The sequence below is a fragment of the Hemitrygon akajei genome, chromosome 24, assembly GCF_048418815.1.
Source record: "Hemitrygon akajei chromosome 24, sHemAka1.3, whole genome shotgun sequence".
NCBI classification, from domain to species: Eukaryota; Metazoa; Chordata; class Chondrichthyes; order Myliobatiformes; family Dasyatidae; genus Hemitrygon; species Hemitrygon akajei.
The window spans coordinates 57,083,120-57,107,918 of NC_133147.1; the positions used below are offsets into that span (position 1 = coordinate 57,083,120).

The window sequence follows — 24,799 nt, forward strand, 5'->3', positions numbered from 1 at the left end:
ATTTTGATTCCTGACTTTGTCTGATGTCTTAATATCTAATCCACAAACTCTCCAGTGACTGTTCTGGCCCCCTGTTTCCCAACGTCCTGCATCTCTAGGATGGTGCCCACCCTCAGACCCTTGCAGCATGAGCAAAGCTTCCGGTTGGGATTCCAGACCCTTCCAGTTCAGTTGCAAACTGCCTTTTCTGTTCAGGATCCACCTTCACGGGAAGGGTGACCAGTGATCCAAGCATTTGACGCCTTCCTTCCTGCACCAAATCCTTAGCCACCAGTAAAACTGATTGATTTTGTTATTTCAGGACTCAGTAATACTTGACATGAGTAGCAATCGAGCACGGCATAACCCTGAAGATCCTGCAATTTAACTTAGCAGAGCTTTCCGGTAGTTCTTTTGTTCAACTTCTACATAGAAAACTTTAGACGAGGGCTGGATGTTATATAATGTGAATTAGGAATGCGAAGTTAATAGTTGTACAGAACGGGTTTTGCACGAAGTCAGTGAGAATTTTGATACCTTCCGCTTCTGCGCAGTCTGAATTAATTGATTTTCTTTCTTTCTAGATCGGCCACCGATGCCTCATATATTAAGTTACTCAAGGAACAAAGTATATCTAACAGGTGAATCGGTCATTTTAACCTGTTGGATAACTTATCCGGTACATTCCAATGGCACCTTCCAACTGTACAAAAACCGACAACCAGTAAAGGAAGAGCAATCAGAGCAAGGCAGAGCGCATTTCAGCATCAGGATTGGAGGTGATGCATCCAGCGAATACAGTTGTGATTACACGTGCACGGTGTCTGGTAGAAGAATATCCTCAACAGAAAGCGACACAATGAAGATAACAGTCGTGGGTGAGTGTTTTGTTTTCACATTCAACAAGGTGACAAATGCACAGAATTGGAACCAGAGTATTTCGACTGGGAGGCCCCGCCTATAGTGGTGCAAACACTATATCTATTCACAGACATCTTGGTTTGACGCGTGTGTCCTACGACCAGGCAAACCTCCTCCTTCAAACTTCACGCGCGAATCACATTTTTGCAGCTATTCAGACATGTTGGGGACAATTGAAATTTCAAAGTTCCAAGTAAGTTTATTTTTGAAGTGCGTATATGTCACCATATCCAAACCTAAGATAAATTTTATTGCGGGCATACTCAACGAAACACGGGGGTGGGGGGGGGGGGGGGAGCTGTACCTGTGTGGATGGAAGTGGAGAAGATACTGCCACCAATCAGAATTAACGGAGATCACCAAGTGTGGAAATCAAGGATGCAATTGCATAATGAGGTATTGAGGTCAAGGTCTTGAAATTCATTGATTAGTTTTGTGCGGATGATGATGTTGAGTGCCAAGTAGCAGCCGATAAAGAAATTCCCGATTGTGGGAATATTTCAATGGAGGTGCAAGTGAAGCTGAGTAAAGTTCTCCCCTTAGGCTCAAGAGCATGATGGCTGAAGGGTAGTAACAGTTCCTGAAGCAGGTAATGTGTATCTTAAGGGTCCTGTACATTCTTCCTGATGGCAGTGACGCGAAGAACGCAAGTGCTGTATAGCAGCGTCACAGATGATTGCTGCTGCGTTCCTGCCACAGCTCTTCGTGGAGATGTGCGTATTGGTGGAGCGTACTTTACCTGTGATAAACTGTGCCATATAGATTACTTTTCTAAGGGATGTTCCCTTCAATGTAGGTTGTGTTTCCATACCAGTCTGCGATGCAACGAGATATACACTCCACTGCACATCTATTGAAGTTCGCCAAAGTTGTAGATGTAATGCCGAATCTTCGCGAACTGTAAAGGAAGTAGAAGCACTGCCGTGCTTTCTTCACGATTAAAATTGCGTTCTATGACCAGAGCAGTTCCTCCCAAGTAACAACACTGAGCAATGTAACATTGCTGATCGTTTCCACCTTTGATTGTCTGGTGAGGACTATCTTGTAGATCCTTGGGAACCTCGTTCTAAAGTCAATATTCAGCTCTTTAATTTTGATCATACTTTGTAAGAGTTTGTTACCATGGCACCCCTCAGCCAGACCTGCAATCTCTGCCCTGTATGCATATTTGTCACCACCTTAGATTCAGCCCACGACGGTGGTATCCTCAGCAAACTTGATTGTAGCTTTCAAATTGTGCTTAACCATACAGTCATTAGCATAAAGTGAGTACAGCGGGTTTAGGGCGTGTGGGCTAAGTACACAGCTGTACCCGTGTGGATGGAGTTCGAGAAGAAAATGTTACCAATCAGAACTAACTGGGATCTCCAAGAGTGGAAATCGAGGATGCAATTGCACAATGAGGTATTGAGGTCAAGGTCTTGAAACATATTGATTAGTTTTGTGCAGATGATGCTGTTGAGTACCGAGAAGCAGCAGATAAAGAAAATCCCGATTTTTGCAACCTCCCTGTTCAGAAGATCCTGTGTTGTGTTAAGAACCAGTAACATGTCATCTGTTGCTCCGGTGGGCAAACTGAGGCGCATATTAGCATACAAATGCAGTTGCAAAAGAATATATCACCTCTTAACCGTTGCTGCTTTCTCCTTGCTTTCATTTTTATGGGAGAGGTCTTGTCGAGGGAAATGCTGAAAGATCAGCTCGCAAGTTTCATCAAATATATGTCATGATACCTTAGTTCTGGACTTTAATAACAAGCATGCGAAACCCAAGACTGTTAAAGATTTCCACTTGCTATTTTTATCTCTTCCGTGCATATCTTTCAGGTCAGCTTGTGCTCGCATTCTTCAGCCGGCAAATGTTGATCGCGCCCAGTCTCCACCCAGCCAATAGGATTCACCTGCCACTCGTTCCAGGCTCATCAGCCGCAGCCTTATTAATCACTTATATCCCACATTCCTCTTCACTCCTGCACCATCCAGCTTCATTTCATTTCATTTTTCAATATTTTTTATTGATTTTCTAATAAAGAATATTCAAATCAGAGGAGAAGTTTAGCAAACAGATAATACAAAAGACATATAAACAACAGTACAAAATCTATTTATTGTCAAAATCAGATAGGTAAAATGTTACGCTGTTATATATACAATATAATCTTTTGGAAGAGGACAGCGAGGCTTTGAGAGGAAGTGCGGCGGCGGCCATTTTCAAATTGCTTCTCAGATCGGAGTTCTGAGAGGCGGGTCTGCGCAGGCACGTGAAGGAGGCCTGGGAAGGAGGGAAGATATAAAAAGGGGAGAAAGAGTGAGGTAGTTCTCTTTTGGAAGAAGACAGCGAGGCTTTGAGAGGAAGTGCGGCGGCGGCCATTTTCAAATTGCTTCTCAGATCGGAGTTCTGAGAGGCGGGACTGCGCAGGCGCGTAAAGGAGGCCTGGGAAGGAGGGAAGATATAAAAAGAACGCAGCCTTAAGCAGCGGGCAGCTTCGTTTGCGGGCAGCGGAGTGAGCCGGGAGCAGAGTGTAGGGCTTGGGCTCAGAGGGCTTAGGCGGAAGAGGGCACAGTAGGCTTATCTTTTAGTTCTCCTTGTTATTTTCAGTTATTCGGGAAGTATGAGTGTGAGGGCAGCTTGTTGTTCTCGGTGTCGGATGTGGGAGATCCTGGAGTCTCCGAGCCTCCCGGACGTCCACATCTGCGCCAGGTGCGCCGAACTGCAGCTCCTGAGGGACCGAGTTAGGGAACTCTAGCTACAGCTCGATGACCTACGCCTGGTCAGGGAGAGTGAGGAGTTACAGGCAGGTGGTCACTCCGGGGCCACGGGAGGCAGATAGGTGGGTCACGGTCAGGAAGGGGAAGAGGCAGGTACTAGAGAGTACCCCAGTGGCTGTACCCCTTGACGATAAGTACTCATGTTTAGATAGATAGATAGATAGATAGATACTTTATTCATCCCCATGGGGAAATTCAACTTTTTTTCCAATGTCCCATACACTTGCTGTAGCAAAACTAATTACATACAATACTTAACTCAGTAAAAAAAATATGATATGCATCTAAATCACCGTCTCAAAAGCATTAATAGCTTTTGAGTACTGTTGGGGGGGTCAGCCTACCTGGAGGAAGTGACAGTGGCCGGGCCTCCGCCACAGAGGACGGCCCTGTAGCTCAGAAGGGTAGTGATAGAAGAAAGAGGACCATAGTAATAGGGGACTCGATAGTCAGGGGTTCAGACAGGCGGTTCTGTGGAGGTGATTGGGAGTCCCGGATGGTAGTTTGTCTCCCTGGTGCCAGGGTTCGGGACGTTTCTGATCGCGTCCAAGATATCCTGAAGTGGGAGGGTGAGGAGCCAGAGGTCGTGGTACATGTAGGTACCAATGACATAGGTAGGAAAGGGGAAGAGGTCCTGAAACGAGAGTATAGGGAGTTAGGAAGGCAGTTAAGAAGAAGGACCTCAAAGGTAGTAATCTCGGGATTACTGCCTGTGCCACGCGACAGTGAGAGTAGGAATGGAATTAGGTGGAGGATGAATGCGTGGCTGAGGGATTGGAGCAGGGGGCAGGGGGCAAGTTCCTGGATCATTGGGACCTCTTCTGGGGCAGGCGTGACCTGTTCAAGAAGGACGAGTTACACTTGAATCCTGGTGGGACCAATATCCTAGCGGGGAGGTTTGCTAGGGCTACAGGGCAGACTTTAAATTAGTAAGATGGGGGGGGGGGGCGGGAATCAATTTGAGTAAACTATGGGAGAGGAGGTTAGTTCACCAGTAGAGCAAGTATGTAGACAGTGTGTGAGGGAGGAAAGGCCGGTGATGGAGAAGGGATGCGCTCAGCCCGAAGATGTAGGGAGAAGAAAGAATAGGATAATAAATTTGAATGCATTGTTAGGGATGAAAAGAGAGGAGGAGGTGGAGAGTATCTTAACTGTATCTATTTTAATGCTAGGAGCATTGTAAGAAAGGTGGATGAGCTTAAAGCGTGGATTGATACCTGGAATTATGATGTTGTAGCTATTAGTGAAACATGGTTGCAGGAAGGGTGTGATTGGCAACTAAATATTCCTGGATTTAGTTGCTTCAGGTGTGATAGAGTAGGAGGGGCCAGAGGAGGAGGTGTTGCATTGCTTGTCCGAGAAAATCTTATGGCGGTGCTTTGGAAGGATAGATTAGAGAGCTCCTCTAGGGAGACTATTTGGGTGGAATTGAGGAATGGGAACGGTGTAGTAACACTGATAGGAGTGTATTATAGGCCACCTAATGGGGAGCGTGAGTTGGAAGAGCAAATGTGTAAGGAGATAGCAGATATTTGTAGTAAACACAAGGTGGCGATTGTGGGAGATTTTAATTTTCCACACATAGATTGGGAAGCTCATTCTGTAAAAGGGCTAGATGGTTTAGAGTTTGTGAAATGTGTGCAGGAAGTTTTTTGCAACAATACATAGAAGTACCGACTAGAGATGGGGCAGTGTTGTATCTCCTGTTAGGGAATGCGATAGGTCTGCTGATAGATGTATTTGTTGGGGAGCACTTCGGGTCCAGTGATCACAATAGCATTAGCTTCAATATAATTATGGAGAAGGACAGGACTGGACCGAGAGTTGAGATTTTTGATTGGAGAAAGGCTAACTTTGAGGAGATGCGAAGGGATTTAGAGAGAGTGGATTGGGTCAAGTTGTTTTATGGGAAGGATGTAATAGAGAAATGGAGGTCATTTAAGGGTGAAATTATGAGGGTACAGAATCCTTATGTTCCTGTTCGGTTGAAAGGAAAGGTTAAAGGTTTGAAAGCGCAATGGTTTTCAAGGGATATTAGAAACTTGGTTCTGAAAAAGAGGAATGTCTACAATAGATATAGGCAGCATGGAGTAAAGGAATTGCTCGAGGAATATAAAGAATGTAAAAGGAATCTTAAGAAAGAGATTAGAAAAGCTAAAAGAAGATACGAGTTTGGTTTGGCAAATAAGGTGGAAGTAAATCCGAAAGGTTTCTCCAGTTATATTAAAAGCAAGAGGATAGTGAGGGATAAAATTGGTCCCTTAGAGAATCAGGGTGGTCAGCTATGTGTGGAGCCGAGGGAGATGGGAGAGATTTTGAACGATTTCTTCTCTTTGGTATTCACTAAGGAGAAGGATATTGAATTGTGTAAAGTGTGGGAAACAAGTAAGGAAGTTATGGAACCTCTGACAATTAAAGAGGTGGAAGTACTGGCGCGTTTAAGAAATTTAAAAGTGGATAAATCTCCGGGTCCTGACAGGATATTCCCCAGAACCTTGAGGGAAGTTTGTGTAGAGATAGCAGGAGCTCTGACGGAGATCTTTCAGATGTCATTAGAAACGGGGATTGTGCCGGAGGATTGGCGTATTGCTCATGTAGTTCCATTGTTTAAAAAGGGTTCCAGAAGTAAGCCTAGCAATTATAGACCTGTCAGTTTGACATCAGTGGTGGGAAAATTAATGGAAAGTATTCTTAGAGATGGTATTTATAATTATCTGGATAGACAGGATCTGATTTGGGGTAGCCAGCATGGATTTGTGCGTGGAAGGTCATGTTTGACAAACCTTATTGAATTTTTTGAAGAAGTTACGAGGAATGTTGACGAGGGTAAGGCAGTGGATGTAGTCTATATGGACTTCAGCAAGGCCTTTGACAAAGTTCCACATGGAAGGTTAGTTAAGAAGGTTCAGTCGTTAGGTATTAATGCTGGAGTAATTAAATGGATTCAACAGTGGCTAGATGGGAGATGCCAGAGAGTAGTGGTGGATAATTGTTTATCGGGATGGAGGCCGGTGACTAGCGGGGTGCCTCAGGGATCTGTTTTGGGCCCAATGTTGTTTGTAATATACATAAATGATCTGGATGATGGGGTGGTAAATTGGATTAGTAAGTATGCCGATTATACTAAGGTAGGAGGTGTTGTGGATAATGAGGTGGGTTTTCAAAGCTTGCAGGGAGATTTATGCCGGTTAGAAGAATGGGCTGAACGTTGGCAGATGGAGTTTAATGCTGAGAAGTGTGAGTTTCTACATTTTGGCAGGAATAATCCAAATAGAACATACAGGGTAAATGGTAGGGCATTGCGGAATTTAGTGGAACAGAGAGATCTCGGAATAACAGTGCATAGTTCCCTGAAGGTGGAGTCTCATGTAGATAGGGTGGTGAAGAAGGCTTTTGGAACGCTGGCCTTTATAAATCAGAGCACTGAGTACAGAAGTTGGGATGTAATGTTAAAATTGTACAAGGCATTGGTAAGGCCAAATTTGGAATATTGTGTACAGTTCTGGTCACCGAATTATAGGAAAGGTATCAATAAATTAGAGAGAGTGCAGAGACGATTTACTAGGACGTTACCTGGATTTCAGCACTTAGGTTACAGAGAAAGGTTGAACAAGTTAGGTCTCTATTCATTGGAGCGTAGAAGGTTGAGGGGGGATTTGATCGAGGTATTTAACATTTTGAGAGGGATAGATAGAGTTGACGTGAATAGGCTGTTTCCATTTAGAGTAGGGGAGATTCAAACGAGAGGACATGATTTGAGAGTTAGGGGGCAAAAGTTTAAGGGAAACACGAGGGGGTATTTCTTTACTCAGAGGGTGATAGCTGTGTGGAATGAGCTTCCTGTTGAAGTAGTAGAGGCCAGTTCAGTTGTGACATTTAAGGTAAAATTGGATAGGTATATGGACAGGAAAGGAGTGGAGGGTTATGGGCTGAGTGCGGGTAGGTGGGACTAGGTGAGATTAAAAGTTCGGCACGGACTAGGAGGGCCGAGATGGCCTGTTTCCGTGCTGTGATTGTTATATGGTTATATAATCGAAAAAACTATAGCTCCTCATAACAATCATTAAAAAAAATTGGAAAAGTTATTTAATAAAGGGAAAAAAACACTAACTAAACGAAAACAGAAAAAAAGAAAGATTGGGCAGTCCATTTGAGGATAAAATTAGAAAAAAAAGAGAAAGAGAAAAAGAAACATCCTTCCAGTCATCTCCGAACCTTCACGGATAAGGATTTTCCCTACGGAGAATTAGAAATAAATAAGTCAATAAATAATAACTTAAATCATGTGAAAATATTGAATAAAGGGTCGCCAGCCTTGTTTAAGTTTAAAAGATGTATCAAATGTCCGGCTTCTAATTTTCTCCAAGCTTTGACATTACATAATGGAGGAGAGCCATCCAGCTTCAACCGGTTTTTCTCGTCTTCACTCTTCCTCCCTATAGTTTACCCTACTGCCTGTTGTGTTTACTTTCTGTTCTCTCCTATTTTGCACCCCTTGGTGACTTATCTATTACTACTGGTTTCGTTTGTTACTAACCTTTATCCCCTACTCTGCTTTTCGGTCAAGACTTCTCGATATTTTCTTACAGTGTCACTTTGAGCTAATGTCTTGGTTTGTCCGGAGAATTATAAAAAAAGCTGCTATCACTATTCATGAACTGCATTACTCCTTTATGGACTGTTCATAATAAATCCTCCTCATGCTCGGAATTTAAAACCTATATTCATAAATATCTGCGTTAATTGCCATCCGCAATTTTCTGCTTATGTGTTTCTGTCCTCGTGATCGTTGTTTTCCAGCATCACAAGCCACACTAAATCCGATTTTTGCCCTGATCCGTAGTATTTACCCCCTAGAACCACAAGCACCTTCTGGCAGAGTGAATGTAGACACGATATTTGCTACAGCGGAGGCTGCTAGGACTAGAGGGCAAATATGAGAAAGGATGTGTGGGTATTGGAGACATTGGAGTCAAAAGAAAGATTCAGCAAATGAAATGGTTAACATATATGCAGTTATGACTGTGGTCCCTATTCACTGGAGTTTAACAGAATAAAGGGGAGGAGGTTCATTGAATGCTTTTGAACTTTGAATGGCCGTCGTAGAGTGGACGTGGAAAGACTGTTTCATTTACTCGGAAATATAGTTGGATGTTTCACGGTTCCACCCATAAAGTATTATTCAACAGGTTCTGCAGTCGGTACTGACAGCATTGCCTTGACGAGTAAAACCAGCCCTCCTCTTTTAATACCTCCCGCTAAGATATGTCTAAAACATCCGAAAACCTGAAAACTGAGCTGCCAGACTTGCCCTTCCTGCAGCCAGATCGCACTGATGGGTATAGTATCATACTTCCGGGTGTTCATTCATGCCCTGAACTCATCTGCCTTTTCTACCATACTCTTGCTTTGGCAAGATGTTTACGCAACTCAGGAGTTTAGTGACATTATTCTCAACATTTTGATTCCTGACTTTGTCTGATGTCTTAGCGTCTAATCCACAACCTCTCCAGTAATTGTTCTGGCTGTCTATTTCCCATCGACCTGTATCTCTAGGATGATGCCCATCCTCAGACCGTTGGAGCATGAGCAATGCTTTTCATTGAGATTTTAGTCCCCTTACATTTCAGTTGCAAACTGTCTTTTCTGTAAAGGATCGAACTTCACTGGAAGGGTGGCTAGTGATCCAAACATTTGGCGCCTTTCTTCCTGCACCAAATCCTTAGCCACCTGTTAAACTGAATAATTTTATTATTTCAGGACTCAGTAATAATTGGCATGAGTAGCAATCGGCACGGCGTAACCCTGAAGATCCTGCTATTTAACTTAGCTTTCCATTAGTTCTTTCGTTCAACCATACAAACATACGTCACTTTAGCCTCTAGGAAATGTTCCTTCTACATAGAGAACTTCAGACGAGGGCTGGGTGTTATATAATGGGAATTAGGAATGCGAAGTAAATAGTTGTACAGAACGGGTTTTGCACGAAGTCAGTGAGAATTTTGATTCCTTCCGCTTCTGCGCAGTCTAAATTAATTGATTTTCTTTCTTTCTAGATCGGCCACCGAAGCCTCAAATATTAAGTTACCCAAGGAACAAAGTATATCTAACAGGTGAATCGGTCATTTTAACTTGTTCGATAAATTATCCGGTACATTCCGATGGCACCTTCCAACTGTACAAAAACCGACAACCAGTAAAGGAAGAGCGATCAGAGCAAGGCAGAGCGCATTTCAGCATCAGGATTGGAGGTGATGCATCCAGCGAATACAGTTGTATTTACACGTGCACGGTGTCTGGTAGAAGAATATCCTCAACAGCCAGCGACACAATGAAGATAACAGTCGTGGGTGAGTATTTTGTTTTCACATTCAACAAGGTGACAAATGCACAGAATTGGAACCAGAGTATTTCGATTGGGTTGCCCCGCCTATAGTGGTGCAAACACTTTATCAATTCACAGACATCTTGGTTTGACGCATGTGTCCTGCGACCAGGCATACCTCCTCCTTCAAACTTCACGTGCGAATCATATTTTCGCAGATATTCAGATATGTTAGGCACAATTGAAATTTCAAATTTGAAAGTAAGTTTATTGTTGAAGTGCGTATATGTGACCATATTCAACCCTGATATAAATTTTATTGCGGGCATACTCAACGAAACACGGGGGGGGGGGGGGGGGGTGGCTGTACCTGTGTGGATGGAAGTCGAGAAGATACTGCCACCAATCAGAACTAACAGCGATCACCAAGTGTGGAATTCAAGGATGCAATTGCATAATGAGGTATTGAGGTCAAGGTCTTGAAATTTATTGATTAGTTTTGAGCGGATGATGATGTTGAGTGCCAAGTAGCAGCCGATAAAAAAAATTACCGATTGTCAGAATATTTCAATAGAGAGGCAAGTGAAGCTGAGTGAAGTTCTCCCCTTACTTTCGAGAGCATGATGGCTGAAGGGTAGTAACTGTTCCTGAAGCAGGTACTGTGTACCTTAAGTGTACTGTACATTCTTCCTGATGGCAGTAACGAGAAGAACGCAAGTACTGTATAGCGGCGTCACAGATGATTGATGCTGCTTTCCTGCCACAGCTCTTCGTGGAGATGTGCGTACTGGTGGAGAGTGCTTTACATGTGATACACTGTGCCATATAGATTACTTTTCTAAGGGATGTTCCCTTCAATGTAGGTTGTGTTTCCATACCAGTCTGCGATGCAACGAGATATACACTCCACTGCACATCTATTGAAGTTCGCCAAAGTTGTAGATGTAATGCCGAATCTTCGCGAACTGTAAAGGAAGTAGAAGCACTGCCGTGCTTTCTTCACGATTAAAATTGTGTTCTAAGACCAGAGCAGTTCCTCCCAAGTAACAACACTGAGCAATGTAACATTGCTGATCGTTTCCACCTTTGATTGTCTGATGAGGACGAGCTTGTAGATCCTTGGGAACCTCGTTCTAAAGTCAATATTCAGCTCTTTAATTTTGATCATACTTTGTAAGAGTTTGTTACCATGGCACCCCTCAGCCAGACCTGCAATCTCTGCCCTGTATGCGTATTTGTCACCACCTTAGATTCAGCCCACGACGGTGGTATCCTCAGCAAACTTGATTGCAGCTTTCAAATTGTGCTTAACCATACAGTCATTAGCATAAAGTGAGTACAGCGGGTTTAGGGCGTGTGGGCTAAGTACACAGCTGTACCCGTGTGGATGGAGATCGAGAAGATAATGTTACCAATCAGAACTAAATGGGATCTCCAAGCGTGGAAATCGAGGATGTAATTGCACAAAGAGGTATTGAGGTCAAGGTCTTCAAACTTATTGATTAGTTTTGTGCAGATGATGCTGTTGAGTACCGAGTAGCAGCCGATAAAGAAAATCCCGATAAAGGAATCATTTTTATGGGAGAGGTCTTGTCGAGGGAAATGCTGAAAGATCAGCTCGCAAGTTTCATCAAATATATGTCATGGTATTTTATTTCTGGAATTTGATAACAAGAATGCGAAACCCAAGACTGTTAAAGATTTCCACTTGCTATTTTTATCTCTTCCGTGCATATCTATCACGTCAGCTCGTTGTCGTATTCTTCAGCCAGCAAATGCAAATCGCGCCCAGTCTCCACCCAGCCAATAGGATTCACCTGCCACTCGCTCCAGGCTCATCAGCAGCAGCCTTATTAATCACTTATGTCCCACATTCCTCTTCACTCCTGCACCATCCAGCTTCATTTCATTTCAATTTTCCATCTTTTTATACATTTTCTAATAAAGAATATAAAAATCAGAGGAGGTTTAGCAAACAGATAATACAAAAGACATATAAACAACAGTAAAAAAGGAAGTATTTATTGTCAAAATCAGATAGGTAAATGTTACGCTGTTATATATACAATATAATAGAAAAAACTATAACTCCTCAGAACAATCATAAAAAAATTGGAAAATTTATTTAATAAAGGGAAAAAAACACTAATCTAAAACAACAAAAAAAAGGAAGATTGGGCAGTCCATTTGAGGATAAAATTAGAAAAAATCAGAAAGAGAAAAAAAAAACATCCTTCCAGTCATCTCCTAACCTTCACGGATAAGGATCTTCCCCAAGGAGAATTAAAAATAAATAAATAAATGATTACTTCATGTGAACATATTGAATAAAGGGTCGCCAGGCTTGTTTAAAATTAAAAGATGTATCAAATTTCCGGCTTCTAATTTTCTCAAAGCTTATCATGACTTAATGGAGGAGAGCCATCCAGCTTCAACCGATTTTTCACGTCTTCACTCTTCCTCCCTATAGTTTACCCTACTGCCTGTTGTGTTTAGTTTCTGTTCTCTCCTGTTTTGCACCCCTTGGTGACTTATCTATTACTACTGGTTTCGTTGGTTACCAGACTGTCTCCCCTACTCTGCTTTCGGGTCAAGTCTTCTCTATATTTTCTTACAGTGTCACTTTGAGCTAATGTCCTGGTTTGTCCAGAGAATCATAAAAAGAAGCTGCTATCGCTATTCATGAACTGCATTACTCCTTTATGGACTGTTCATAACAAATCCTCCTCATGCTCGGAATTTTAAACAAATATTCATAAATATCTGCGTTAATTGCCATCCGCAATTTTTTGCTTATGTGTTTCTGTCCTCGTGATCGTTGTTTTACAGCATCAGAAGCCACACTAAATCGTATTTTTCCTTCGTGATCTATAATATTTACCGCTTATTATCTTAGGCACGTTTTGATAGATTAGAGATGGACTCGATCTTTCCTATAGTGGAGGTGTCCCGAAATGGCAGGTAAATATGAGAAAGGATGAGATGAGATACAAGACTATCCAAATGGCGTTCCAAGGGAAAGATTCAGCAGATGAAAGGTTTAACGTAAATGTAGCGTTTGAGGCTCTGGACCCTAATCACTGGTGCGTAAAAATAAATGAAGGTTAGGCGGTCTCTCTAAAAGACTTTGGACTTTGAAAGGCCCACTTAGACTGGACCTGGAGATGATGTTCACCATAGTGAGAGAGTATTGGAATAGAGAACCCAAGCTCGGATTGAAGTATGATCCTTTCGAATGGAGATGTGGAGGACTTTGTTCTTCTGAAGGCTGATGAATGAATGTCAACGTTAATTGCCTTGCGAAATGTTCTGCTTAGGTGATTCTATCTTCGTGATCTTAGCTTTCCTGCATCACATGCCACACTAAGTGCGATATTTGTTCTCATCCGTAGTATTTACCCCCTATAATCACAAGCACCTTCTGGTAGTGTGGATGTAGAAACAATATTCGCTACAGCGGAGGCATCGAAGACTAGAGGGCAAATATGAGAAAGGATGTTTTGGAAATGGAGCCATTTCAGTGGCGTCACAAGAAAGATTCAGCAAATGAAATGGTTAACGTATATGCACCCATTGAACTCCGATCCCCATTCACTGGAGTTTAAAAGAATAAAGTTGGGGTCTCACTGAAAGCTTTTGAACCTTGAACGGCTGACGTAGATGGGACGTGAAGAGACTGTTTTATTTAGTGAGGTGTTTCGCAGCCCCACCCATAAATTATCATTCAGCAAGTTCTGCAGTCGGTCATGATAGCATTGCTGTGGCATTTCCCCTTAGCAGTAACACCATAGAACTATAGAACCATAGAACATTACAGAACAGTACAGACCCTTCAGCCCTCTGTGTTGTGCCGACCCATATAATCCTTTTAAAAAGTACTAAAACCACACTACCCCATAACCCTCCATTTTTCATTCATCCTTTTTCCTGTCCAAGAGGCTCTTAAATATCCATAATGTTTTAGCCTCTACCACCATCCCTGGCAAGTAATTCCGGGCATTCACAACCCTCTGTGTAAAAAACTTACCCCTGATGTCTCCTCTAAACTTCCCTCCCTTATTTTTGTACATATGCCCTCTGGTGTTTGCTATTAGTGCCCTGGGAAACAGGTACTGACCATCCACCCTATCAATGCCTGTCATAATCTTGTAGACCTCTATCAAGTCCCCTCTCATTCTTTTACGCTCCAAAGAGAAAAGTCCCAGCTCTGCAAACCTTGTTTCATATGACTTGTTCTCCAAACCAGACAACATCCTGGTAAATCTCCTCTACACCCTCTCCATAGCTTCCACATCCTTCCTATAATGAGGTGACCAGAACTGAACACAATGCTCTAAGTGTGGTCTCAACAGAGATTTGTATAGCTGCAACATGACCTCTCTACTCTTGAACTCAATCCCCCGGTTAATGAAGCCTAGCATCCCATAGGCCTTCTTAACTACCCTATCAACCTGTGCAGCGACCTTGAGGGATGTATGGATTTGAACCTCAAGCTCCCTTTGTTCATCCACACTCTTAAGTAACTGACCATTATTCCTACTCAGTCTTCTGGTTTGTCTATCCAAAATACATCACCTCACACTTGTCCGGATTGAACTCCATCTGCCATTTTTCTGCCCAATTACCTGGGAGGCAAACTACCATCCGGGTTTCTTTCCTGCATCCACAGAATCGCCTGTCTGAACCCCTGAATATAGAATCCCCTATCACTACTGTCTTCTTCTTCCTTTCTCTAACTTCCTGAGCAACAGGGCCAGAATCTGTGCCAGAGGCACGACCACTGTCGCTTCCCCCAGGTAGGCTGTCCCCCCACCCACCGAACAGTACTCAAACAGAAGTACTTATTGTCAAGGGGTACAGCCACAACCACCAGACCTCCTCCTCTAATCCCACCCCCTAAGGTGTGTCTAAAACAAAGGAAAACTGGAATACTGATGCTGCCAGTCCTGCCCCTTCTGTAGCCAGATCGCACTGATGGGTATACTATCATAATTCAAGGTGTTGATCCATGCGCTGAATTCAACTGTCTTTTCAACCGCACCTCTTGCTTTGGCATAGTATTTAGCTCAGGATTTTAGGGGCATCGTGCTCAACGTTTTAATTCCTGACTTTGTCGGATGTCTTAACAACATCTATCTCTACAACCACTCTACAAATTGTTCTGGCTCTCTGGTTGCAATTTTCTTGCTCTCCTAGGATGATCCCACCCTCAGATCCTTGCAGCATGAGTTAGCGAAGCTTCCTGTTGATATGTTAGTACACTTCCAGTTCAGCTGCAAACTGTCTTCTCTGTACAGGATCCATCTTCGCTGGAGGAGTGCCCAATGATCCGAACATCTGGCACCTTCCTTCCTGCGCCAAATCCTTAGCCACGTGTTCAACTGTATAATCTTCTTATCTATAGCCTCACTAACTCGTGGTAGTAGTAGCAATCGTTTAGGTCATTACCCTGGGGTTCCTGCTCTTTAACTTAGCAGAGCTTTCCAGTAGATCTTTCGTTGGATCAGACAGACAACCGTCAATTATTGTCTCTTGGATAGTCTCTCACACATATACATCTTCAGACAGGGGTGCGGATGGGTGTTATATGATGGGAATTAGGAATGAGAAATAGGTAGATGCACAAAACGGGTTTTGCACGGAGTTAGTGAGAATTTTGATTCCATACGCTTCAGTACAGTCTGAATCAATTCAATTTCTTTCCATCCAGCTCGGCCACCGAGACCTCAAATATCAAGTGACCAACCGGATAAAGTCTACGTGTCAGATGAATCGGTCAAGTTAACTTGTTGGATAACTGGTTCGGTACTTTCTAATGGCACCTTTCACCTGTACAAAAACGGAAAACCAGTAGAGGAAAAACAATCCCAGCGAATCAGCGTGACGTTCTCCATCGCGAATGGAGTTGATGCATCGGGCAAATACAGTTGTTTATACACGGGCATAGTGTCCGGTAGAACCATATCCTCAGAAGAAAGCGACAGCATAGAGGTAACAGTCGTGGGTGAGTGTTTTGTTTTCCTATTCAACCAGGTGACAAATACATACAATTGGAGCAAGAGTATTTCGGCAGGGAGGACCCACCGAAGGTGGTGCAAACACAATATCTATTCACACTCATCTTGGTTTGACGCATGTGTACTACGACCGGGCATATCTCCTCCTTCAGTCTTCCTGTTTTCCCGCGCAAATCATGTTTTTGGAGAGATTGAGGCAGGATGGGCACAATTGAACGTTCAAAAGTCGAAGTAAGTGTATTGTTGAAGTACGTCTATGTCAACATATCCAACCCTGAAGAACATTTTATTGCGGGCATACACAATGCAACCACTGTACAAAAATAACCATAATAGATTCTATGAAAAAATTCGCCAATGCCAGCGCTCTACTAGGTTCAAGATGTAACAAATTCCAAAAACAAAAGGAAAGAAATAAGACTAGTAAAACATAATTAAGCAGTAAGTATCGAGAACGTAAGATGAACATTTAAAGTAAAATTGGATAGGTATATAGACAGGAAAGGAATGGAGGATTATGGGCTGAGTGCTTGTCAGTGGCACTAGGTGAGAGTAAGCGTTAGGCACGGACTAGAACGGCCGAAATGGCCTGTTTCCGTGCTGTAATTGTGTGGTTATATAGTTATATGATTAAATGAACTGTATTTGAATGTGAGTCGAGATTTTGTGGGATATTTCAATGGAGTGGCAAGTGAAGTTGAGTGAATCGTAAAAACAAATTACGCACCAAATGCTGGGGTGAAAACAACACGTACAACACGCTGGAGGAACTCAGCAGGTCGGGCAGCAGCAGTTAACTATTCGGGCCAAGACCCTTAGTAAGGACTAAAGAGGAAGGTGTCAGGGTCCTTATATATAAGGTGGGGGGGGGGTGGGAACTAGAAGGCTGCTAGGTGCCAGGTGAAAAACCAATAAGAGGAAAGATCTGTAGGAGGGATAGGCAGGAAAGGTGAGGCGGCTAAGTATGTACATACCCGAATGGGAATGTAAAGCACAGTTGAGGTGGGTGGTGGGCTGGTAGGTGAGGTCAATGGGAAGTCGGTCCCTGCGGTGGTGACAGGAGGATGGGCTGAAGGCCAAAGTGCGGAAATGGAGGAGATGCGGGTGAGGGCATCATTGATGACGGAAGAAGGGAAACCACGATCTACAGCCTGGGAGCAGATGCGGCGGAGACGGAGGAAATGGGAATAAGGAATAGCATTGTTGCATGTGGCAGTGTGGGAAGAGGTATAGTCGAGGTAGTTATGAGAGTCAGTGAGTATATAGATGTCAGTAGACAGTCTGTCTCCAGAGATGGAGACCGAGAGGTCGAGAAATGGGAGAGAAATGTCCGAGATGGCCCAAGTGAATCACCTTTCCTGCTTATGCCCTCCCTGCTTCCCCTCCGCCACCCCTTGCTCTTTCCTCTTAATTGTTTTTCACATGGCACCTAACAGCTGCCCCCACCTTCTTTATAGGGCCTCAGGCTCCTCCCTCTTCAGTCTTTACGAAGGGTCTTGCCCCGAAACGTTAACTGCTCGTTTCCACGGATGCTGACCGACCTGCTGAGTCCTCCAGCGTGTTGTACGTGTAGAGGTTGAGTGACGTTCTCCCCTTAAGTCCAAGAGCCTGATGGCTGAAGGGTAGTAACTGTTCCTGAAGCAGGTGATGTGAATCTTAAGGGTCCTGTACATTCTTCCTGATGGCAGCAGCGAGAAGAACGCCAGTACTGTATTGCGGCGTCACAGATGATTGATGCTGCTTTCATGCGACAGCTCTTCGTGGAGATGTGCGTAGTGGTGGAGAGTGCTTTACCCGTGATAGACTGGGCTATACCCATTACTTTTTAAGGGAATTTCCGTTCAAGGTAGGTTGTGCTTCCATACCAGCCTATGATGCAACGAGTCGATATTCGCTCCACTGCACATCTGTAGAAGTTTGTCATATTTGTAGATATAATGCCGAAACTTCGCGAACTCCAAAGGAAGTAGAAGCACTGCCGTGCTTTCTTCACAATTAAAATTGCGTTCTCGGACCAGAACAGTTCATCCGAAGTAATAACACAGAACAATGTAATATTGTTGAATGTTTCCACCTCTGATTGTCTAATGAGGTTTAGCTGATAGACCCTTGGGTTCCTCGTCCTAAAGTCAATATTCAGCTCTTTAATCATGATCATATTTTGTAAGAGTTTGTTACTATGGTACCCTTCAGCCATATCTGCAATCTCTGTCCTGTGTGCGTATTTGTCACCACCTTAGATTCGACCTACGATGGTGGTATCGTCAGCAGACTTCATTGTATCATTCAAGCAGTGCTTAACCATACAGTCATTAGCATAAAGTGAGTATGGCTGGGTTGGGGGGCAGGTTGGTAAGTACACAGCTGTACCTGTGTAGATGGAGATCGAGAAGATACTGTTAACAATCAGAACTAACTGGGGTCTCCAAGTGTAGAAATCGAGGATGCAATTGCACAATGAGTTATTGATTTAGGTGTTGAAACTTATTGATTAGTTTTCTGCGGATGATTATGTTGAGTGCCAAGTAGTAGCCGATAAAAAAAAAATCACAATTTTTGCAACTTCCCTGTTCAGATGATCCTTTGTTGCGTAGGGAACCAGTAATATGTTATCTGTTGCTCCGATGGGCAAATTGAAGGGCATATTAGAATAAATATGCAGTTGCAAAAGAATATTTCACCTCTTAACCCTCGCTGCTCTCTCCTTGCTTTCACTGTTACTGGAGGTCTGTTCTCCATAGGACCACAGAACGATAGAATATTACAGCACATAAGCAGGAGTTTTGGCCCCTCTTGGCAGTGCCAAAATATTTTTCTGCCTAGTCCCACTGAGCTGCACCTGGCACATATCCCTCCGCACACCTCTCATACATGACCCTGTCCAAGTTTTCTTAAAGTTAAAAGTGAGCCCACATTTACAACTTCATCTGGCGGCTCATTCCACACTCACACCACTCTCTGTGTGAAGAAGCCCCTCCAGTGTTCCCTTTAAACTTTTCCCTTTTCACCCGTAACCCATGTCCTTTGTTTTGTTTTCTCCCCTAGTCTCAGCGTAAAAAGCTTGCTTGCGTTCACTCTATCTATAGTCATCATAATTTTATATACCTCTATCAAGTCTCCCCTCATTCATCCATGCTCCAGGGAATAAAGTCCTAACCTATTCAACCTTTCTCTGTAACTCAGTTTCTCAAGTCCCGGCAACGTCCTTGTAAACCTTCTCTGCACTCTTTCAACCTTATTAATATCCTTCCTGTAATCTGGTGACCAAAACTGCACACAGTACTCCAAATTCGGCCTCATCAATGGCTTATACATCCTCACCATAACATTTCAGCTCTTATACTCAATACTTTGATTTATAAAGGCCAATATACCAAAAGCTCTCTTTACTACCCTATGTACCTGTGACGCAACTTTTAGGGAATTTTGTATCTGTATCCTAGATCCCTCTGTTCTACTGCACTCCTCACTGCCCTGCCATTTACCTTGTATGTTCTACCTTGGTTTTTCCTTCCAAAGTGCAATACCTCACACTTGTCTGTATGAAACTCCATCTGCCATTTTTTTGTCCATTTTCCAACTGGTCTAGATCCTTCTGCAAGCATTGAAAACTTTTCTCACTGTACACTACACCTCCAATCTTTGTATCATCAGCAAATTTGCTGATCCAATTAACCACATTATCATCTAGATCATTGATATAGATGATAAATAGCAATGGATCTAGCACTCTTCCCTGTGGTACACCACTAGACACAGGCTTCCACTCAGAGAAGCGATCCTACACTACCACTCTGTGTCTTCTCCCATTGAGCCAATGTCTAATATAATTTACTACCTCACCATGTATACATAAAGACTGAATCTTCCTAACTAAACTCCCATGTAGGACCTTGTCAAAGGCCTTTCTGAAGTTCATGTAGACAACATCCACTGCCTTTCATTCATCCACTTTCCTTGTAACCTCCTCGAAAAACTCTAATAGATATGTTAAACATGACCTACCACGCACAATGCCGTTTTGACTTTCCCTACTAAGTCCCTGTCTTGCTAAATACTTGTACATCCTATCTCTTACTAGTTCTTTCAATAATTTACCTACTACCGACGTCAAACTTACCGGCCTATAATTTACTGGATTACTTTTAGAGTCTTTTTTAAACAATGGAACAACATGAGGTATCCTCCAATCCTCCGGCACCTCACCCGTAAATACCAACATTTTAAATATATCTGCCAGGGCCCCTGCAATTTCAATACTAGTCTCCTTCAAGTTTCAAGGGAATAGCCTGTCAGGTCCTGGGTATTTATCTACTTTGATTTGCCTCAAGATAGCAAGCGCCTCCTCCTCTTCAATCTGTATAGGTTCCATGACCTCACAACTTGTTTGCCTTTTTTCCATTGACTCCATACCTGTTTCCTTAGTAAATACAAACGTGAAAGAAAACATTTAAGATCTCCCCCAATTTCTTTTGGTTCCATATATATCCGACCATTCTGATCGTCAAGAGGACCAATTTTATTCCTTTCTATCCGTTTGCTCTTAATATATCTGTAGAAGCTCTTTGGATTATGTTTCACCTTGACTGCCAAAGCTACCTCATGCCTTCTTTTAGCTCTCCTGATTTCTTTCTTAAGCATTGTTTGGACGTTTTATACTCCTCAAGTGCCTTATTTGCTTATATACATGTCATACATCTCTTCCTTATCAGAGTTCCAATATCCCTAGAGAACAAAGGTTCCTTAAATTCTTATCCACTTTGCCTTTAATCCTGTCAGGAACATACAATCTCTGCTCTCTCAAAATTTCTCCTTTGAAGGCCTCCCACTTACCAACGACATCCTTGCCAGAGAACAGCCTGTCCCAATCCACGCTTTTTAGATCCTTTCCCATTTCTTCAAGTTTGCCCTTTTACCACTTTATAACTTCAACCCGAAGACCATATCTATCTTTATCAATGATCAAGTTGATACTAACGGTGTTATGATTACTGGAACCAAAGTGTTCCCCTACACACTCTTCCATCACCTGTCCTAAGTAGTTTCCTAATAGGAGATCTAATTTTGCATCCTCTCTAGTCGGTACCTCTATATATTGATTTAGAAAACTTTCCTGAACACATTTTACAAACTTTAACCCGTCTAGACCTTTAACAGTATGGAAGTCCCAATCAATACGTGGAAAATTAAAATCCCCTACTATCGCAACTTTATGTTTCCTGCAATTGTCTGCTATCTCTCAGCAGATTTGCCCCTCCAATTCTTGCTGACTATTGGGTGGTCTATAATACAACCCCATTAATGTTGTCATACCTTTCCTGTTTTTCAGCTCCACCTATATGGCCTCGGCAGACAAGCCCTCCAATTTGTCCTGCCGGAGCACTGCTGTAACATTTTCCCTGACTAGCAATGCCAACCCCCCTCCCCCTCATCTCATACTTCCCCTCTGCCTGTATCACGTCTGAAACATCGGAACCCTGGAACATTGAGCTGCCAGTCTTACCCCTCCTAAAGTCAGGTTTCACTAATGGCTGCAATGTCATGATTCCACGTGTCAATCCACGTCCTCAGCTCGTCAGCCTTCCCCACATTACTCCTCACATTGAAATAGTGGGAAATTCTGGAAGATCATCTCCCAACTTTCATCATATATATGTCGTTGTATCTTTTTTTCCGGACTTTGATAAAAGCCTGCGAAACCCAAGACTGTTAAAGATTTCCATGGACTATTTTAACACTTCCATGCTATATCTATCAGGTCCGCTTGTGCTCGCATTACCCAGCCTGCAAAAGCCCAGTCTCCACCCAGCCAATAGGATTCACCTGCCACTCGTTCCAGGCTCATCAACTGCAGCCTTATTAATCCATAATCTCCCACAGCCTTTCTTCACTCACGTATCATCTAGCTTCAACCGGTTGTTCTCGTCTTCACTCTTCCTCCGTAAAGTTTACCCTGCTGCCTGTTGTGCTTAGTTTCTGTTCTCTCCTGTTTTGCTCCTCATGGTGCCTTGTCTATTAATAATGATTTCGTTTGTTGCCAAACTGTCTCCCCATCTCTGCTTTTGGGTCAAGTCTTCTCTATATTTTCTGACAGTGTCACTTTGAGCTAATGTCCTGGTTTGCCCGGAGAATTACAAAAAAGCTGCTATCGCTATTCAGGAGCTGCATTACTGGTTTATGGACTGTTCATGTTAAATCTTCCGCATGCTCGGAACTTAAACCTAATATTCATAAGTATCTGCGTTAATTGCCACCCGCAATTTTCTGCTTTGGTGATTCTGTCCTCGTGATGGTTGTTTTCCAGCATCACAAGCCACACTAAATCGCATTTTTTTTCTTTGTGATCTATAATATTTACCGCTTCCAATCACAGGCACGTTCTGATAGATTAGATATGGACACGATCTTTCCTATAGTGGGGGAGTCTAGGACTGGAGGGTAAATATGAGAAAGGATGAGCTGAGATTCGATGCGATCCAAATAGTGTTTTAAGGGAAAGACAGAACAGATGAAAGTCTTAACGTATACGTAGCGTTTGAGGCTCTGGACCCTACTCACTGGTGCGTAAAAATAAATGAAGGTTGTGCGGTCTCTTTAAAAGACTTTGGACTTTGAAAGTCCTACTTAGACTGAACGTGATGTTCCCCATAGTGTGAGAGATCAGAGGACACAGGTCGGATTGAAGGATGGTCCTTTCGAACAGAGATGAGGAGGAATTTCTGCTTTTAGATGGTGATGAATGTGGTATTCATTTCCACTGTAGTCTCTGGAGGTCGTCATTGGGTATATTTAAATGGAAACGGTAGGTTCATTATTAGTATGGGAGTCAAAGGCTGGGGTGGAAAACGAGGAAAACAGGGTTAAGAACGATAGATAATAAGTCAGCCATGATGGAATGGTGGAGCAGATCTTATAGGCGGAATGATCTCAATTTGATCCCATGTCTTATGTTCTTATATCTAGGTTTACTGAAATAGCTGCATGTCACAGTTATTTGCTTGCATCATTGTTTGCATGATTTCATTCCTTCTCTCTGCACATTGGGCGTTTAACTAACTTTTTTAACGTGTTCTTTTGGGTGTCTTGTCTTCTGGCACTCAAACTCCAAATTTAGCTTCACGAATTTCTAAAACGTCTTGAATATAATATCCTATCTCAAGTACTCAGTCTTTTGACTTATGAAACCCAATGTGCCAAAATCATTATTTACTATGCTTTCAAGCTATAACGCTGCTTTCTGTGAATTATGCCCCTGCATTCCCATATTGTTCCTTCCATCGCATTTCTCAGTTACCACTGTGTAAAACCTATCCTGATTGATCAAATCGAACTGCATCAACTCTCACTAAAATCTGTCTAACTTTTTCAGCCCGTTTTCCCAGCTGGTCCAGATCCCCTTGCATGTTATGATAGTCCTTCTCGTTGTCCACTACACTACCAATCTCAGTATCATCCGCAACATTGCTGATCCACTTCACCTCTTATCATCCAGATCGTATCCAGCAAATCAATATCTTTAACTTATATCTAGTAGCTCTTTTGTTCAATCATACATACAGGCATACGTCACTTTTTGCCTCTAGGAAAGTTCCTTATACATAGAAAACGTCAGGCGAGGGCTGGGTGTTATATAATGGGAATTAGGAATGGGAGGTAAGTAGCTGCACAGAACGGGGTTTGCACGGAGTTAGTGAGAATTTTGATTCCGTCCGCTTGTGAGCAGTCTGAATGAATTTATTTTCTTTCCTTCCAGCTCAGCCACCGAAACCTCAAATATCAAGTGATCGAGGAGTCAAGGTCTATCTGACAAATGAATCGGTCATTTTAACTTGTCAGATAACTGATCCGGTACATTGTGATGGCACCTTACACCTTTACAACAACCAACAATATGTAAAGAAAGAAGCAGCACAGCAAGGCAGCGCGACGTTCACCATCACGACTGGAGGTGCTGCATCGAGCCAATACAGTTGTATTTACTGGTGCACGGTGTCCGGTAGAAACATATCCTCAAGAGAAAGCGACAGATTAAAGATAACAGTGGTGGGTGAGTGTTTTGCTTTCCTATTCAACCAGCTGAGAATTGCACACAATTGTAGCAAACGTATTTGGATAGGGAGTTCCGGTCTACAGAGCAAAATATCAATTCACATTCATGTTGTTTTGACTTTTGCGTAGCACGACCAAATATGCATTCTTCTTCTACTTTTCCGTTTTCCCCCTCGAATCATATTTTGCAGATATTCAGACGTAATGGGCAGTATTCGATTTTTAAGGTTCAAAGTAAGTTTATTGTTGAAGTACGTATATGACACCATATCCAACCCTGAGATGCATTTTCCTGCGGGCATACTCAATGAATCCGGAGTACAACAATAACCGTAATAGATTCCCTGAAAGACCTCGCCAATGTGGGCACTAAACCAGGCACAAAAGACAACAAATTCCAAATACAAAAAGAAAGAAATAAGACTAGCAATACATAAATAAGCAATAAACATCGAGAACAGGAGAAGACGAGTGTTTGGAAGTAAGTCTAGATTTTGTGGGAATATTTCAAAGGCGTGGTAAATGAACTACTGCAGTTCTCCCCTTTAGTTCAAGAGCCTAATAGCTGATCCTGAAGCTGGTGATGTGAATCCTAACGGTCCAGTAAATTATTCTCCGATGACAGCACCGAGAAGAATGCAAGTACTGGATAGCGACGTCCCTGATGATTTTTGCTGCTTTCCTGCGACAACTCTTCGTGCAGATGTGCTTAGTGGTGGAGTGTGCTTTACAACTGATGG

General features: G+C 42.8%; 1 protein-coding gene across 3 annotated transcripts in view; it reads left to right on the top strand.

Annotated features, from left to right (window-relative positions):
* The first annotated feature begins 693 nt into the window (after window positions 1–693).
* LOC140716075 (immunoglobulin superfamily member 1-like) overlaps window positions 694–24,799 on the top strand; it is a 48,188-nt gene continuing 24,082 nt past the window's right edge. For 2 of the 3 annotated variants that reach the window (XM_073028762.1, XM_073028764.1), the window contains exons 1-3: window positions 9,991–10,018; window positions 15,704–15,997; window positions 23,764–24,057. In XM_073028762.1, the coding sequence (XP_072884863.1) occupies window positions 10,000–10,018; window positions 15,704–15,997; window positions 23,764–24,057 (607 nt within the window). In that variant the 5' untranslated portion in view covers window positions 9,991–9,999. Of the gene's footprint in view, window positions 858–9,990; window positions 10,019–15,703; window positions 15,998–23,763; window positions 24,058–24,799 lie in introns of those variants that run through there. The other variant, XM_073028763.1, reaches the window with a different exon arrangement.